This window comes from Syngnathus typhle, linkage group LG14, assembly GCF_033458585.1.
Source record: "Syngnathus typhle isolate RoL2023-S1 ecotype Sweden linkage group LG14, RoL_Styp_1.0, whole genome shotgun sequence".
Taxonomy (NCBI): domain Eukaryota; kingdom Metazoa; phylum Chordata; class Actinopteri; order Syngnathiformes; family Syngnathidae; genus Syngnathus; species Syngnathus typhle.
In genome coordinates, this window is record NC_083751.1 from 4818269 (window position 1) to 4836326 (window position 18058).

The 18058-nt window shown below is 44.7% G+C and overlaps 2 protein-coding genes across 5 annotated transcripts; both read left to right on the forward strand.

Moving 5' to 3' along the window:
• Window positions 1–65: 65 nt before the first annotated feature.
• On the forward strand, window positions 66–4567 carry mbd3b (methyl-CpG binding domain protein 3b). 4 transcript variants are annotated; one of them, XM_061298127.1, is made up of 7 exons: window positions 1548–1945; window positions 2174–2242; window positions 2826–2985; window positions 3111–3248; window positions 3322–3412; window positions 3559–3736; window positions 3819–4567. In XM_061298127.1, exons 1-7 carry the CDS (start codon window positions 1836–1838, stop codon window positions 3973–3975), a joined length of 903 nt encoding a protein of 300 aa, XP_061154111.1. In that variant the 5' UTR covers window positions 1548–1835; the 3' UTR covers window positions 3976–4567. The 4 variants fall into 4 exon arrangements, with proteins under 4 accessions (XP_061154113.1, XP_061154111.1, XP_061154112.1 ...); XM_061298129.1 differs by lacking the exons at window positions 1548–1945; window positions 2174–2242 and adding an exon at window positions 66–221; XM_061298128.1 differs by lacking the exon at window positions 2174–2242 and having other exon boundaries at window positions 1553–1945.
• A 3592-nt stretch (window positions 4568–8159) lies between these two features.
• Window positions 8160–17471, forward strand: si:dkey-110c1.10 (unconventional myosin-Vb). The gene is made up of 35 exons (XM_061298133.1): window positions 8160–8278; window positions 8830–8940; window positions 9001–9169; window positions 9445–9589; window positions 9652–9808; window positions 9880–10023; window positions 10103–10184; window positions 10254–10358; window positions 10461–10573; window positions 10665–10933; window positions 11000–11081; window positions 11322–11462; window positions 11532–11663; window positions 11728–11811; window positions 11886–11987; window positions 12059–12156; window positions 12231–12317; window positions 12390–12710; window positions 12776–12932; window positions 13000–13239; window positions 13310–13528; window positions 13601–13694; window positions 13751–13899; window positions 13970–14158; window positions 14236–14336; window positions 14410–14518; window positions 14636–14732; window positions 14820–14942; window positions 15049–15200; window positions 15312–15401; window positions 15568–15700; window positions 15768–16029; window positions 16103–16277; window positions 16372–16452; window positions 16699–17471. The coding sequence occupies exons 1-35, from the start codon at window positions 8252–8254 to the stop codon at window positions 16858–16860; spliced, it is 4902 nt and encodes a 1633-aa protein (XP_061154117.1). The 5' UTR covers window positions 8160–8251; the 3' UTR covers window positions 16861–17471.
• The last annotated feature ends 587 nt before the right edge of the window (window positions 17472–18058 follow it).

Here is an 18058-nt window from a genome sequence, read left to right on the forward strand (position 1 = left end):
TACTTTCAATTTGACCGGCAGTCACGTAGCTACCTGATGAGGGTTGCCCCCCCCCCTCGCACTGCACCCCCGACACAATAGTCACGTTATCACGCAGACGTCGAAATTTGCGTGAATAATTTCTCCAGTGGTAGAGGGGGAGGGGAGGGGACTGAGAGAGAAGGGATTTAATACAGCGAGAGGAACAAAACCCACTGTGTCTTCAAAATGGATAAAACCGAGTAAGTACATGCCATTCAATGCTTCCAAAGCCTCCGTGAACGGTTTGCAATAGACTCTGTGTCGTTGAGCGTGCAAAATGTACCTTCAGTCAGACAGAAACGTCAGTAAATCGGAATGTTTATCATCGATACGGTGAATAGTGTTAGCGTTTTGCGTGTTCGTGTGTGCAAGTAGCAATGCAACGGTGTGTTCGCTCACGTCTGTGTAGCACCGTTGCAGTGTCGCTATTAACAAAGGTGATCTTTTTTTGTGTTTGCAATTGACGTCGACATTGTACCATTTTGACAGTTCTGCATATGTTAACCGTGCACAGTAAATCCTCTGCCTCCCCCCCTCCCCAAACAGCGTTTGTAAACGCGCTAATGCACGATGTGTTTTTGCACCGTAAAATTTGAAACATACCGCTTGCGTTCGATGGAAAATAGGCTTTGTTCATTCATAATATGAGGGGAGGAAACGAGAGTGGCAACGGTCGGCATTGTAGTCAAATGGCTCTCCGATTTCATGTAACTGACGTGAAACGTGAGAGCTAAGGTAGGCACGGTGAGCTTTCTCAACACTTGTTTCATTTAATTGACCTGAAACGTATGGGATTTTTGCACATTCCCTGTGAATATTTACGACTATTTTGAACAGTAGACATAATTAATGTTGCTTTCAGTTAACATTGTTGTTACCTGACACCAACGTCAAGGTAAACAACGGTGTTGGTACAATTTCCGTATTTCCTTTCAAAATAAAAATGACGCGTTACGAAATTTTAAATGACTAGTATTATCGTTTTTAATAACTGTGAACGACACGTGTGGAGTAAGAAAGTATTAAGGATACAGTGTAGACTGTAGAATGTGATGATGTTGACTCAAAGTGGACAAAATACTTTTTGGTAATATCAGCGCAACACCAAAAAGTATGCTTTTTGCAATATTATTGTTTGGTGGTGTGCTGAGGGTTATTTCTAATGCAAAATAATTGCCTTGACTCAGAAAGATAGAATTGCAAATATCAAATCTGTTAGAAGAATGTCAGAAAAATAAATGAATCTCACATAGTATTACACTTTTTGTGCAAAACGTTGGTGAACATTATTGCTTTTTTATTTATTTATTTATTTATTTATTTATCTATTTATTTATTTATTTATTTATTTATTTATTTATTTATTTATTTATTTATTTATTTATTTATTTATTTATTTATTTATTTATTTATTTAATCTATTTTTCTTCTGTACCTCTTCCAGTCTAGCTTTTGTTTTCAATACATGCTTTTATTTCGAAATCGGTTATATTAACTTTTTTCATTTTCCTCTTTTCTCTTGGAGCGGGGAAATCCTTGGCTCAGCTTGTGTTCTCGTTTCCCTCGCGGATGTAGCTTTCTCACCGGGACCTGTGGCGAGTCGAGCGGGAAGAGGGTAGTGATGTGGCCGCGACGACCGCGGCGGAGCGATCTCCATGAGTACAAAGAGCACGGAGACGTTTAGCTTCCCAACTAGCCCGTGCGAGCTCGCGTTCCAGGTGGCGCGGCGCATGTTCGTGCTATGGTCGACGCTAAGCTAACAACCAAAACAAAACATTTTCTTTTAAGACTGCCATTTATACTAGTGCGCGAAAATGGAGAAGAAAAGGTGGGATTGCACTGCTCTCCCCAAAGGCTGGAAAATGGAAGAAGTGACCAGAAAGTCGGGTTTGTCCGCCGGGAAAAGCGACGTCTATTATTTTAGGTACCTATATGAACTGTGCTTCGACTTCTTAACTGTGTGCGTCAGCTTGTTCGCGGATGGATACACGCAGGACTATTTGTTTCTTGGGGGGGGGGGGGGAGGTCGAGGTGTAAAGTTGGGGTCAGTGGCTGAAAAGCCTAGCGACAGGCCTCTTGAGTTGACACCCCTTATCCCCCAAACCCTTCACCTGAAATGAACCAACAACGGCAGAATTGTGTTCTCCTTTAGCAGAGGAGACGAGCCAGATGAGGAACAGAGGCAAGAGAGGGGGGAGGCGGGTCGGTTGTATAGTCTGTGGTAGGCCCACCACCCTGTCGAACTTCTTCTGTTTCCTGTATTGTGTGATGCAAGACGCATCGTGTGTGCATGAGTGACGTGCACGGTCAGGTTCTATATACATTCCTAATTCTCATGTTCAACGTATGAGAAAGGTTCCAGGCTTAGTGTCCCAAAAAGTGTACGTAGTTGAACTAAAAGTTTCTACAAACCCAAGAATCTTCTGCACTTTTCTAGTTTTCTCATGGAACTCCTGGAAGAACTCACGAATGAAGTCAAGGTTCTTGATAGAGCTTTTGAAACACCAGTCCTGGAACCTTTCTGACACACTGTGTACATCGTAAGTTGTCGCTCCCACACGTGGAGCCGCTATCAGTTCCATTTGACCCCCTAAAAACCGTGCAGTGGCCATTGAAATGACATGTTTGTAATGCATTGTGAGTTCAGGGTTTCAATCCATTCATTCAAATGTTTACGTGTTTGTTGCATGTTGCCGTCGTGTGCCTGTCCGTCAGCCGCTTCCCGCCTTTGAATGTTTAATATAAAGACATGGTGTCTTCCCAATGATCCTGACCTATTTTTTCTTCTGTACCGCCTCGCGTAGTCCATCTGGCAAGAAGTTCCGAAGCAAGCCTCAGTTGGCCCGTTACCTCGGCAACCAGATGGACCTGAGCTCATTCGACTTCCGCACGGGGAAGATGCTGATGAGTAAGCTGAACAAGAACCGCCAGCGGATGCGCTACGATAACAACAACCAGAACAAGGTGAGGCAACGGAGGAGAAAATTCTCTATCTTACTTCAAATGTCAAAAAAATACAGTGCAAGATTAGAAAGATAAGATATTGGATCACTTTTAACATGTATGATTGTCGGCTCGACTGTTTTAAGGGTAAACCTGACCTGAACACATCGCTACCAGTCAGACAGACAGCCTCCATCTTTAAGCAGCCTGTTACCAAGGTTACCAACCATCCCAGCAATAAAGTCAAGACAGACCCACAGAAAGCTGTGGACCAACCTCGTCAGGTGAATGTCTTTTCCGAGACTGGATTCACATTTAGCGTGGGCTAGTTCACCTACTTGTGTTGTGTTTCTCTAGCTATTTTGGGAGAAGAAGCTAAGCGGTTTGAGTGCATACGACATCGCAGAAGAGTTGGTGAAAACCATGGAGCTGCCAAAAGGTCTTCAAGGTATGTGGCATGTTCATTTAGTGTCATGACCCAGGGGACTTTTGGAGCGAGAAGCTGAGTGCATTGTATCTATGACAAAAATGTTCAGCTAATAGGTTGCATGGCTATAAAAAGCACGCCTTTTTCCTTACTCATGCCCGTGTCAGGTGTGGGTCCAGGCTGCACAGACAAGACGCTTCTGTCGGCCATCGCCAGCGCGCTTCACACCAGCGCCGCCCCCATCACCGGGCAGCTATCGGCCGCCGTCGAGAAGAACCCGGGCGTGTGGCTTAACACCACGCAGCCGCTCTGTAAGGCCTTCATCGTCACCGATGAGGACATTAGGTGAGCGTTTGTCATCATTACACACTTTATAGGCTTCAAACATGTTTGGCTGGACTTGTGTCCGTGTGTTGTTAACTCCTAGGAAGCAGGAGGAGTTGGTGTACAGCGTGAGGAAACGCCTGGAGGAGGCGCTCATGGCTGACATGTTGGCGCACGTAGAGGAGGCGGCGGCGGCGGCCGGCGAGGGCGACGCCGTCAAGGACGAAGGCAACGTCAGCGAAGACATGGAGAGCGTATAACGCAGGTGCCGCCAGCCCAGACGGCAACTATTGTCCTTTTCCCCGGTCTTCATCATCTTCGCAAACATTGGACGAGCCTTTCCTGCCATCTCCGGCCCGCCACATGCAAGCAGATTGATTGAACTGCAGTGTCCGTTATGGCCACAGGATGGCAGCAACATGTGAAATTCTCCCCAAACCCAAAACAAGAAGAGACATAATCCAGAACTTTTTTTTTTTGGTCACACATTCACACCGTTGTATGCGAGAATCGAACTCACGGTGTCGGCACACAAGACAGGAAAGTGTACCCCTACACTTTTCACAGAAATGTGCCAATGTTGGATAAAATGAACATTTTTCCTCAAGCCATTCATTTTTCTTTTTTGACAATCCTGTCAAAGAAATATTTGGGTGCTTACTCATTTTTTTAAATGGATGTGAAGGTCAAAAATATTTTGCATCTTAAATTTTAAGCATTCACTCTGTGCACCACAGAATGAGGTACTGGTTACTGGTGGTACGTGGCCCGTATACCTTCTGTTCATTATATATTTAATTCTGAAACACTAATAAAAAAATGTGGTCAAACTTTTTAAAAAAATATACTATATATATTGGAGAATCATTTTTAATGTCCTACCCAAAAATCAACAAAATATGTGGGGTTATCTGGGAAGAGCTTGGATGGTTGCAAAATGTCCTCGGCCTCATTGCAACACGTCATCGATTCACTCATTGTATAAAATTTGTGGAAAGTCTTCAAACACGTGGCTCGTTCCAAAATTCACACGGTGCACAACAATTGTAACTGTTCGGACCATGCTGAAGTTGCTGGTGTGATTCCAGCTCTGGCCTTGATTTTCTCGTTTGTTGTACGGAACGATTAGTAAGAAAACGTCCGTCCACAATTTGATTTTAAAGTTTTATTTATACAAGAAATTGTATACAACCAACAATTTTCAGGGCCAAAGCAGTCATCATGACTGGCCAACGGATGGCGCTAGTGTTTAAAGTGCTGTTCAACAAGCAGGAGAAGGTAGGCTTGGATGGGTGGACGTGACGTCAGGGCTGCAGGTAAATTGGAGGGGGGGGGGGGGCTGACGAGAGGAGTCATCACAAGAGCAAATGTTTGCTTGTTTATATTTAAATTTTGATGTATCGATTTTAAAAGTAAAATAAACGAGTCGTGTTTCTTTTTTGTAATATCTGCGTCCAATTTGAAATATCCAAACACCAAAAGAGACACGGAGCACGGACTCACTTACTAGATATTGACATCGTAACAAGTAGTTATGTGCATTCCAGTTCTTTTAAGTGAACTGTATCTTTAGAATCAGTTCACTCATAAGATCCGTTCAAACGAATCGCTCAACAAATGCACCCCCCCCCCCACTGATCCTTTCTTTTTTCTTTTCTTTTTAACTTCAATAACACACAACTAAGCAATACACTAGACAAAAAACAATCAAGAAAACACACGGGATAATGTTGACAACGATTGCTGGATTGAAATGTACTTTTGTTATTATTATAATAAACATTAAAACCTGTTAAAACTTGTCTGGTGTTTTATTCCTTGTTTTTATTTTTTTGGGCATGAAACTTAACTGCTTTATATGACACTATGTATGTGTTTTACGTTGTGTAATATGTGTTGGTGTCCCCCAAAATAAAGAGCAAGGAGTCAAATACACATTCTTGACACATACAAAAAATGCATAAAGTTATTAGGCACACTTGAAAATGGTGGTGTACCTAATGGAGTGTCTGTGTGACGTCCCAGATCAACCAGCCAATAAGGAGGTGGGAGTGAGGGCGGGTGTGGCACTTTTCACTTTCAGTTAAGCTTTGACCATGATTTTTCCCTAATGAACTGGCAGTACTAGAATAAAGTATAATTGCGCGTTTACTACAGCAGGGGGCAGTGGCGCTCTCATTGTTACTTCTGTCACGTTTGCGACAGTGCAACATTTTACGACTTACAAGACAAGTTAGGATAGTCACGGTGGGGAGGGGGGGCGCGAATAGTTTTCTTCTTGCTAGGGGGGGGCGTAACAGAAAATAATTGAGAAGCACTGGGTTAAATAAAGGTTAACCTAAAAAAAAAAAAAAAAAAAAAAAAAAAAAAGTGAACCCTGAACTTTGAACCCGCGGTGACCCCGTGGTGACCCCGTGGCCCCGCGGTGACCCCGTGGTGACCCCGTGGTGACCCCTGGGTGACCCCTGGGTGACCTTTGAACCCTGAACTTTCAGCTCTAGTTAAAAATCGAAAATGTGCACATGACCCCGTGAACTTTGAACCGACCTTTGACCCCTGGGTGAACTTTGAACCGTAAACTTTGACCTTTGACCCCTAGCTAATTACGTTTTTTTTTTTTTTAAACCGGCATAGCAGATGCCGCGCTGTCGCCATCTCCTGGTCAGTTAGTGAAATGCTTTTGCTGATGTTTTTTTTTCTCTCAATTAAAACAAATCAATTAGCCAGTTGGTTTTCTTTATTTAATATCTATTATCAGACAAAACCAAATTGTGAATCAGTCACCTAGGCTATAGCAGAACAAACAATCCATGGTCTTCAGATGCCACGCTGTCGCCATCTCCTGGTCAGCTAGTGAAATGCTTTTGCTGTTTTTTTTCCCCTCTCAATTAAAACAAATCAATCAGCCAGTTGGCTTTCTTTATTTAATATCTGATATCAGACAAAACCAAATTGTGAATCAGTCACCTAGGCTATAGCAGAACAAACAATCCATGGTCTTCAGATGCCACGCTGTCGCCATCTCCTGGTCAGCTAGTGACCAGAATGTGTATTTGACTTGCACTTTATTTTGGGGGTCACCAACACATATGTAAAACATATCCATATTGTCATATAAAGCAGTTAACTAAATGCCAGATTTTTGTTTTCATGCCCAAAAAAATAATCACAAGGAATAAAACACCAGACAAGCTTGAACAAGTTTTAATGTTTATTAAAATAATAATAATAATAAAAAGTAAATTTCAAATCACCAATCTAATGTGAAATTGCAGTAGATATATTGGACAACAATATTTAGGCATATATATGCATACTCTTATTTATTGTGTTATTTATTTATTTATTATTTATTCATTGTTTGCGCCTTCTTATTTATTTTTTTTTGGTGTTGTTTACTTGTATGTATATTGTGTACTGTCTTGTCACCGTGGGATAGTGGGAACGTTAGTTCAATTTCTTCGTGTGTCTTGGCACGTGAAGAAATTGACAATAAAGTAGACTTTGACGTTATCTAAAAACAACTATAAATGTTATAAAATCAAGATTACCCAAAGAGAAGCATAATCATAACGACGCATCACTTCGTGCAAAAGAGTTAGCCGTTAGGTTGGAGAAAACGTGCTTAAAAGGAGTGGTGTTTTACTGAGTGGTTCTTTGCAAATCGTAAATCAACATTATGGTTGTTATATCGTGGCCGTAATGACGCGCACACTCTCCAAGTTTAGAGGACGTTTTAATAAGAACGGCGCACACAGTACAAGCACATGTTTCTCTCTTGTACAACTTCTTCTGTCCAACATCAATCCTCAGTAGTCAACTCTAAGGCGAGTGCGCCCTCTACTGGGTAAAAGTAGAAGTATCACATTGGCAGTAAATAAGCACTGAAATAATACTTATACCAACCAACATTACCACATCAATACACCACATCGGTTTACATAGTTCACGCCAGGAAGGAGACGCAACACGTTCACCGACTGATGCGTTGATGCACGGGGGGAAGGAAGGCAGTTGAGCCATTGACTCGTTCGCGAAGAGGAAAGTCAGGATTCGTTCCCTCACTGATGCGTTCTCACGATGAACTGGAAACGCGAATAACTCACTCCCTGATTCGTTCACTCACAAATTCGTTCGTGGGTGGACGGGAAGTTACGTCATTTTCTTCTTCGTTTTGTTTTACGGCGAGGTGGCACCAGCTTCAATGCGCACAACCGACACCTACTGGTTGAAGTCATATGAACTGAAAAAAGAACGAATCACTTTAGGGAGTGATTCGTTCACTCTCGTTCACTGAAAAGATGCGTTCCTTGGAACCCATCGTTCACTCACGAGCCAACATTAGTAACAAGTCAATTCCCACCCAATCAGCTGCAGGCTCACCTGCATGACATTCGTTCCTCCGTGCGTGTGTTTTAATGTGAACAAAGTGCACATGCACCCACAGCTAGGGACGTTTTCCTCGGTGGAAAATCCCTTTGCTTTTTGTGCGTGTCGTTTTTGTCTTCTCGGATGCTTTTTGACACCTAATTGAAGATGGCGACGTTGCAGCTGTACACCAAGGTAGCAATGCTGTGTTGTATTATTTGAAATTACATTGCTATTTATGAAGGAATAGCAACTAGATTTTATATTAAAATATTGTCTTTGGGCCTTTTCCACACAAACACATTTGCATTTCTCCACGTGTCTCTGAGCACTTAAATCTCAGTTAATTGTTTGATTTTTTTTGTTTTCAATGAATATTTTAATTTGATTCCGGGTCCAGATAACATATTTTTATCTGATAAATACTAGTACTCCATTTTGAGAATGCTTTTGAAGATTGTAGTCAAATGCAGTTTTCTCAGGTGAAGATGAAATGCACTAATACATTATGCCTATTCATAAATATTTTAGGTTGTATAGTGCTCTATTCATGCACTCACAATATAGTCACGCATAATGGCTTATCTACGTCGACTTTTAAAGTGGCATAGCCAGTGTTAATTTGTAACCCTTTTTAAGAGCTTTTTATGCTGATGGCTGTCAAATGTTTCAGGAAGCAATGTTGGTGCAATTAAAAATCAGTCAGTGTCACTGTTTTGGCTCATATCTCGGATTTCTTTTACCAGGGGGCCAACGTGTGGACTCCTGATCCAGATGCAGTCTGGGTGTCGGCCCAGCTCGTTCAGGACTACACACCTGATGACAAGCACGTGCTCCTGCGGGTTTCAGGAGGGAAGGTGAGACAATAACACAAAGTTAAAAATGAAAATGAAATTAAATATTTTCTCCACTGACAGGAGTCACTTTACCCGGTGGCGTCGCCGTCCGACCTTCCTCCGCTAGCTAACCCTGACATCTCAGAAGGCGAGAATGACCTGACGGCACTTAGCTTCCTCCACGAGCCTGCCATCCTGCACAACCTCCGCGTTCGCTTCCTGGACTACAACAGCATCTACACTTACTGCGGTGAGCATGTGACGCCATATGCACAAAAAGTATTGGGACACACCTTTTATCACTTTCCAGACTTTTTGGTTTCCTCTCTGTGTCCCAATACTTTTGTTAAAGTGCATTTCAAGTCTGGTATCTAATCACACGTGTTAAAATACAAGATCATTTTAATATTTAATAAAAAAATTAAATCTATAATATTCACATTTATTTTATAAAAATGGGAACAATTCGGTTTTTTTTTTCTTTACAGAGTTGTAGCAATTAAATGAACCTAAAATCTTTGCTAGGTATTGTGCTGGTGGCTGTCAATCCCTACGATGAGCTCCCCATCTACGGCGAGGAGGTGATTGACGCCTACAGCGGTCAGGACATGGCTGAGCTGGAGCCTCACATCTTCTCTGTGGCGGAGAACGCTTATCGCACCATGATCAGGTCGGCCTCAACTCGAGCCCTTGACCTTTATCTCTTTGGCTAACCTACAATTCCGTTCACAGGGAAGAGAAAAATCAGTCCATCATCATCAGCGGCGAGTCGGGTTCCGGCAAAACGGTCTCGGCCAAATTCACCATGAGGTACTTTGCGGTGGTGGGAGGAGCCGCTCAGCAGACCAGTGTGGAGGACAAGGTGCTGGCCTCCAATCCTATCATGGAGGTAATGTGCGGAAACAACAAAGGTTTCTTTTACTACTTTTTCTAGTCGAATAAAACATATTTTGTGTGAAGGCCATCGGGAATGCCAAAACCACCCGGAACGACAACAGCAGTCGCTTTGGGAAATACATCCAGATCGGTTTTGGCGGTAAAGGAGACATTATCGGGGCCAACATGAGCACCTACTTGCTGGAGAAGTCCAGAGTGGTCTTTCAGGTGCAGAATATTTGTGGCAAAAAACTTGCAGTCTTACTCTATATGAAATATTAACTTTGTATATTTTTGCATACATTAGTCAGGAGCAGAGAGGAACTACCACATCTTCTACCAGCTGTGTGCCTCCAGACAACTGCCTGAAATGAGATCACTTAAACTAGGTGAGACGTGACTATTAAAAAAATACTTATTATTTAATTCATTCACTTTTTTTAAACTTTTTTATCCAGCTGCTCCCGAATATTTTCGCTACACAAACCAAGGAGATGCAAAAATTGCTGGGACTGATGACGTGATGGAAATGGAGCGCACTCGCAATGCTTTCACCATCCTGGGTAGGATTAAATAAAAAATATAATTACATTTTTTTTTTTTTTAAATGTTACATTTGATCCACATTTTAATTTTTGTTCATTTTTTTTCTGTTGGATTTACAGGCATCCTTCCCGACCAGCAAATAGAGCTGTTCAGAATCCTGGCAGCTGTTCTGCACTTGGGCAATGTGAAGATTTCAGGCACTGGACGCACTTCTGATCGTTCTTACATTGATGTGAGTCTCCAATTTTCCTTTACTGAATGAAATAAAAATATTAAACTATGACACAAATATGAAGAAATGATCAAGTGTTGTCTTCTTTTAGGCAGATGACAGTTCTATGGCTGTCTTCTGCAAGCTTCTGGGTGTTGAGGCCGCCCACATGGCCCATTGGCTATGCCATCGCAGGTTGGTGCTAGCGGGCGACACGCTGAGCAAGCCTATGACGGGTCAGCAGGCCATCGAGGCTCGAGATGCCCTGGCCAAGCATATCTATGAGCAGATGTTCCAGTGGACCGTGCACAGACTCAACTCTGCCCTACGTAGTCAGGCAGGTCGTGCCAAAACCTTCATAGGAGTGCTGGACATCTATGGGTGAGGAGCTGCATCTATGTTTTTAGATTTCTCGCCAATAACTCATGAGTCTTCGTCTATGTGCAGCTTTGAGACCTTTGAGCGGAACAGCTTTGAGCAGTTTTGTATCAACTACGCCAATGAAAAACTGCAACAGCAGTTCAACAGGGTGAGTTACAGTATGGGACACCTCATGTCAGCCAACATTTTTTTCTTCTTCTCCCAGAGTGGCCATAGTATTGAATTTTGTGGAACGTCTCCAGTTTTCCACTGTAACGGCAACCAATGTAAAAATGGGTGGGCCTAAAATAGAGCCTTGTGGAACACCACCACCAGTTTCTATCTCAGTTTAAGCGAATATTATTCCAATAGACTCTGACATGGATCTGCTCCTTAATGATTTGCGCAGCACGTGTTCTACCTGGAGCAGGAGGAGTACATACGTGAGGAGCTGACATGGAGCAGGATCGAGTTCAGCGACAATCAGCAGTGTATTCATCTCATTGAAGGACAGCTTGGCCTCTTGGACCTGTTGGATGAGGAGTGCAGGGTCAGTGTTGGCCAGCTGCAACCAGTTGAGAGATGGTTATCAAGTTCTGTTCTTATTTGGACTGAGCAGATGCCCAAAGGTTCAGACGACAGTTGGATCCAGAAGCTGTACGACCAGCACCTGACCAGCCGACGTCATCCCAACTTCCGCAAACCTCGCACGTCCAACACCGCCTTCGTCATTCTACACTTTGCTGACACAGTGCGTGACGCAGACTCCTCGTTTTTCTACGATCTAGGTTAAAAGTGTGTATTTGTTTCCGCAGGTGCAATACCAATGCGGCGGTTTCCTCGACAAGAATCGAGACACCGTTTTTGAGGAGTTGGTCAATGTTATGAAAGCAAGTCAGGTTAGACGCGTGTCTGCGCTTTAAAAATCAAGCGTACAAAACTTCGGAGTTAAAACTCAGTATGTGTCTGTCAGTCGGAGCTGGTAGCCGAGTTGTTCCAACAGCAAGGAAAGGGGAGCGGTGTGGCCAATGGGCGAAGAGCCCACAGAGAACACAAGTTGACCGTGGGCTTTCAGGTGAACCTCTTCCCATTCCTGCTCCAATGTCTCCTTGGTCTTTTTCAACAAATATCCCGTTTTTTCCACAGTTCCGTCAGTCCTTGCAGATGCTGATGGAGACTCTGAACAGCACCACACCTCACTACGTCCGTTGTATCAAACCAAACGACCTCAAGGAGCCTTTTATGTGAGCCGTGTGCTTCCTTCAAAGCTATCACTGATGGCTTTGCCTTCAAACTGACATTTTTTTTTACTTGTCAGGTTTGACCCGAAGAGGACGGTGCAGCAGTTGAGAGCATGTGGAGTGCTGGAGACGATCCGAATCAGCGCTGCTGGTTTTCCATCCAGGTTACGACTGCTGGGTTCTTCACGACAACAAATGAGTCATTGAGGACTTCAGTTTTATTGTTCTTTCCCCAGATGGACGTACGAGGAGTTCTTCTTGAGGTATCGTGTTCTGCTGCAAGGGTGCCAGCGCTGGGAGGAGGCTCGGCTCGCATGCCAGCAGGCTTTGCCTCAGCTCATCCCCGCCCTGGACCAGTACGTCTTCGGAAAGACCAAAGTCTTTTTCCGGGCCGGGCAGGTGGCTCTTCTGGAGAGGTTGAGAGCGGAGAGGCTTCGAGCGGCCGCTGTGAAACTTCAGAGTTGCGTCAGAGGGTGGCTGGCCCGGATTTACTACAGCAGAACCCTCAGGGCCATCGTTGTCTTACAAAGATACTGGAGAGGAGCGCTAGCTAGGCGGTGAGCTCACTTTTGTTAGCACGTCTGCGTTCAGGTTCTGAGGTTCAAAAGCACACATCTTGCAGTTTGGCTCAGACCCTGCGGTACACCAAAGCTGCTTTGGTAATCCAGAAGATTTACCGCATGCTGGTGGACAGACGCATGTTCCTCCTGGTCCGCCAAGCCACCATCATCATCCAGGCCTTCGTCAGGGGCACGCTAACCCGTCGTCAGTACCGACTGGTTAGTTTTTTGTAATCCTCTGCTTCCCCTGTACAAACAAAATGTCAAACGCGACATCTTTGCTTAGTTTGTGGCCGAGCGAGCCGCCACGCTGCTCCAGGCCAGAGTGCGTGGGTGGTTGGCGAGGAGAAGCTTCACCAGGTTGCGAGCGGCCGTTGTGTTGGCGCAGTGTTGCGTACGTCGCAAGGCTGCCCGAAAGGAGCTGCTGAAGCTCAAGACGGAAGCTCGCTCGGTGGAGAGGTACCGAGAGCTCAACAAAGGCATGGAGGTCAAACTGATGCAGCTTCAGATGAGAGCAGACCAGGAGGTGCGTCCTTATGTCATGTGATCAAATGAAGTCATTTTGCATTTCCAGAACAAATCTGAAATACTAACAGGCCAGGGAGAGCGCAGCCCTTAAAGAGACCTTGCGTGTCGAGCGGGAGGTTGCCGCCACTGAACTGGCTGCTCTGAGGGCAAAAATTGAGAAGCTGGAAGCCCATCAGAGGGACGCCACTCCATCTCCTGCGCCTTGTTCCGTCGTAAGCCAGGAGACGGAGCAGGAAAGGATGCGAGCAGAGGAGAAGGCTGCTCAGGAGCTACTGCAGCTTAAACACGTAACTGTCACCGTAACTTTGTTTTTTGGACTGAGTTTATGAATTATTTTGAATTTGTTGTGAATCTTGAAGGAGGTGGAGACACTGCAGAGAGAAAAGGCTTCACTCAGCGCAGAAACAGAGCGTCTCTCTGCATGCCTGCTTCAGCAGGAACAGGCACAAGAAGGTACCACGCGTCACTTTGGCTTTGCTGTCTTTTTCCAACTCGTGGTCTCGGTGCAGCTCTTGTGCAGCGAGCGGCGTCCCAGGCCACGGCGGCTGTGAGCGCCGAGCTTGACGAGGAGAAGAGAAAGCACCAGGGCCTCCTGCGGGAATTCACCAGGCTGGAGCAACGATACGACAACCTGAGGGACATGAGCCAGCTTACTGAGGTTCACAACCAACACAAAAACTAGTTGGAAACTATTGGGACAAGCGTAAAGGTCTGAATCCTCCATCCAGGGCACCAGGGGCCTCAGGAGATCCGACTCGGCGCTAAGCTCGGAACCTCTGTCCCCCTCACCGCAATCCCTCACCCCGCGCTCCCTCTCCCCCTTCCCGTCCGCCTTCCCATCCCCAGAGGAGGTGCGCCGGGTCAGCGTGACATCTCCCAACACGGAGGGAGGCTTCACGGAGTGGACTTTGGAAACGGTTCGGGACACATTTGTGTTCTGATGCAACACCATTGTTGACTTTCTGTTTTGCTCAGTTGTGGTGCATGCTTGCAGGAACAGCTGATGGACAAGATGGGCTTGACCAAAGAGTCTGGCGGTGAGCTGAAAGGAGAAGACTTGGCACATGCCTACGACACAGTACGAGTAGCCAACAAGTGAGTCGCTCATTCATCTTCGCTTCATTAACAGTAACGATTAACTTGTAATTAATTTGTTTGCCCCATGGAGGTTTTTGGAGAGCCAGTTGCTGAGTCAGCGCAACCAGTGGGCGGAGGAAGTGGAGAGGCTGAGATGTCAGCTGCTTCGAGTTAGCTCGGGTTCGTCTTCTCATCAGCAGGTAGCATTAATCCATTTTCCATTGTCCTGGTTGATAAGCGGACTTTTAACCAACGAGGCTATTGAGCCACATGCTGCTTCACCAAGTCTGAAGTCTTGTAAACATTTGCGTGCGTAGGACCTTCTGGAGGCCAGCGAGCAGGAGTGTGCAAGGCTGAGGAAGGAACTGAAGGAACTTCGAAACAGCGTCCCATTCCGGCGACTCCTTACCCAAGGTGAAATATTATTATATTCATTTTTGGGATGTTTGGCCATCTCAAACTCATTAAAGGTTTTGGATCTGGCGTATTTTTCCTTTCTAGTTTTGCCGTCAGTGTTCCCCACTGATGGCTCGCCTTTAGCCCAGCAGAAAGCAGCTGCAGCGGCCGGTCTTCTGGAATGCAGGAGACGAGATGATAGCAAACTCATCAAGAATCTCATCACCGGTGATGACTCCAAAATCGTATTATTTTTACATTGTAGTCAGATATTTAAGTTAAAAGGTAGGGCATTCACTGCTAGGTAGGTACGACCTTCTGTCTTTTTGTCCAGACGTGCGGGCAGACGTGGGCGTGTCGCTGGCTCCCGGGCTGGCGGCAAGCGTGGTCTTCCTGTGTGTTAGGCAGGCGGACATCAGGGGCGATCAAACCGCCGCTTCATCGCTGTGTTGCGCCGCTGTCGCCGCCATGAAGACGACTCTGAAGGTAACCTTGTAGACTGGACGGAAAATAGGGGGAAGCCGAACCTCCACAAGAGCCAATTCTTAGAAATGCAAAATTTTTGGAAAGTGTTGGTAATGATGTTTTTCTCTACAGAAACACAACAGTGATTTAGACATGACTGCTTTGTGGCTGAAAAACATCAGTCTGTTGCACGACCTGCTGACTCAGCATGGTCCAAAACAGGTGAGAAGCACATGTGTACACACACTGAGGGGCCACCAAAGACATAATTCAGGATTGTTTGTGTGTGTATGTGAGTGAGGAAAAAAAAAATCTGAAGTGTTTTAGTAGCAAGTGTGAGAGAGGTCATCCCGAGTGCAGCTCATGGCCTTCCATTTGTCGATTTTAGCTGCGTGTCCGTGAGGACTTGTCGCCGCTGACCTTTGACATTGGCAATCTGAGCCACACGCTGAGCGAGCTCCGCATCCAAGCCTACCAGCAGCTCGTCTCCATCTCTGAGCAACGCCTGCAGAGCTTCATAGGTAGCGCCAGAACCCAGACCTCAACCCGCCATCTTCATGCTAACCATCTTCATCTCATCCTTCTCAGCCGCCGCCTTGTTGGAGGGCGAAGACATCCCGACGGGCTCTAGAAGGCGAGCGGGTCCGGCGGAAGGGGCGGACGCTCCCACCGTGGCTCGAGTGTTGAAGGAGTTGGGCGCCCTTCACGCCGCCATGTCCGGTCAGGCTTTGCCCGCGGCGCTGATGGAGCACGCCTTCCACCAGCTGGTCTACTTCATGTCCGCCTCGGCCCTCAACAGCCTGCTGCTCAGGAAGGACGTGTGCAGCTGCAGCCGCGGGATACACATACGGTACAGGAGAAATAAAATGACACATTTTTAAATCACAAAACCTACCTACTTGAAAGTGCCTTATGTGGTTTAGCCTGAACTTAAGTCAGCTTGAGGAGTGGCTGCGTGACCGTGGTCTGCAGACGGAGGGTGCCATGTCCTCCCTGGCGCCTCTCATCCAGGCAGCTCAGCTGCTGCAGGTCGGGAAGAATTCGGAGGCGGACGCTCGTGCCCTTGTGCGGGCCTGCACCGCCCTCAGCGGCCAACAGGTGACTTTTTGCTGGACACAAAAAAAATAATGGAGCTTCCTTGAAAGATGCATTTCAAAAGATGATCAAGCTAAGAAGTTGTTGTGTTGAGCAGATTGTGAAGATTCTTACCAACTACACGCCTCATGGTGATATTGAGGAAAGAGTCTCGCTGAATTTTGTCCGCCTGGTTCAGGTACTGCTTACATTTCACCACTCACACACGGTCACTAATTGGTTGTATTAATGAACCACAGAATTCTTTTTTGGGGGGGGTAATCTATCCACCATTATTTATGAGAAATATTTTCTATTTACTGTTTTTGTGCTCATTACAAAGAAATTGCTGTCATGTATTACTCTGGCGCCATCTAGTGGGAGTTCTTCTTATACAGACATTGAAAAAAATATGACCAATTCTTCTTCTACATGTCTCCCTCAGGGCCTCCTCAAAGACCGCATAGATGCTCAACCTCGCCAGCTCCTCCTGGAAGTGAAGCGTGTGTTTCCCGTCACGTTTCCCGTCGAAGTGCCGCCCGCCATCCACGCGGACAACTTGGTCATCCCGGACTCCCTTAAATTAACCTTTCTACGCAGAGTGTGAGCTTTTTTTCTGTCAATCTCTAACCCAATTCAAATTTGCCATCTTTTATTGGAAGCAGAACACAACAAGACTGTCGTCCCAATAACTCCCAGAAACATAAATATTAAAAAAAAAAAAAAAGATATAAACATCTTGTGTATAAAAAAAAGTCCCATGCGACTACTTTGCAACACTTCACATCATCATCATCATCAGTTATAAATATTTATATATATTCACAAACATTTAAAAATAGAAAAGAAGCTATCAAAATAAAGGAGACGATATCAAATTATTACACGTGCTGGCAAAAAAAAATGGTTTTTTTTTCCAAAATTAAGTTTCTTTTTGTTACAGCGGTCCTCTCATGCACCATTAGTGGAAGTACAAGACGTGCATGTGGGGCAGAACATGCACGTCTGCCTCTTGGTAATGTGCTTTGTCATTTTTTATGTGGTTTTTTTTTTTTTGCTTGTGCTTCGATCCCATAACTTCTGCATGCCTCTGAAAATGTCATTGAATTTGGTGCTATTGTTCACGTTCGGCTAATTTTTATCCCTGTAAATGCGCACACGCTTCCATGTGCGTGAAGGACAGCAACATCCACGCAATCATGACCTTCCTTGAGCCACACTGACAAGAAGAAAAAGTAAAAAAAATATATATTTGAATTTTTACCTTCACTACATTGAATGTATTCTTGTAATATTTTGCAAATTAATCTGAAATTTTTACCTGAATAAAGTTATATTGTGACCTGAAAAAACTTTTTGAGTTAATTTTTTTTTCTTCTTCTCTGTGTGTCCATGACATTTCTTCAGACGCCCACTCATGAAATTTTAAATCTCTCGCAGATCTGATTAAAAAAGAAAAAAATTAATTCAATCCTCACTAAAGCTGCAGCAAACATTTGGCCCTTGACATTACATATATATTTTTCAAAACAATATATCCAACACTTGTGCTGATATCAGAATAGGAATATCCACCATGTAAACATTGAGACATCTTATTAAAAAATGAAAGACATTTGATTCTATGGATCAGATGCATAGAGTTCCAATCTAATACAAGAAGGCTCGGCCTGCCTAACTCAAGCTCATCACAGGCCCAAATAAAACCACAAAAGTACACCCTGTATGTGACCTCAACTATTTTTGTCCAAAATATAATGGTTAAAATTTTTTAATGGACTGGCAAGAATCACAATAGATGGAAT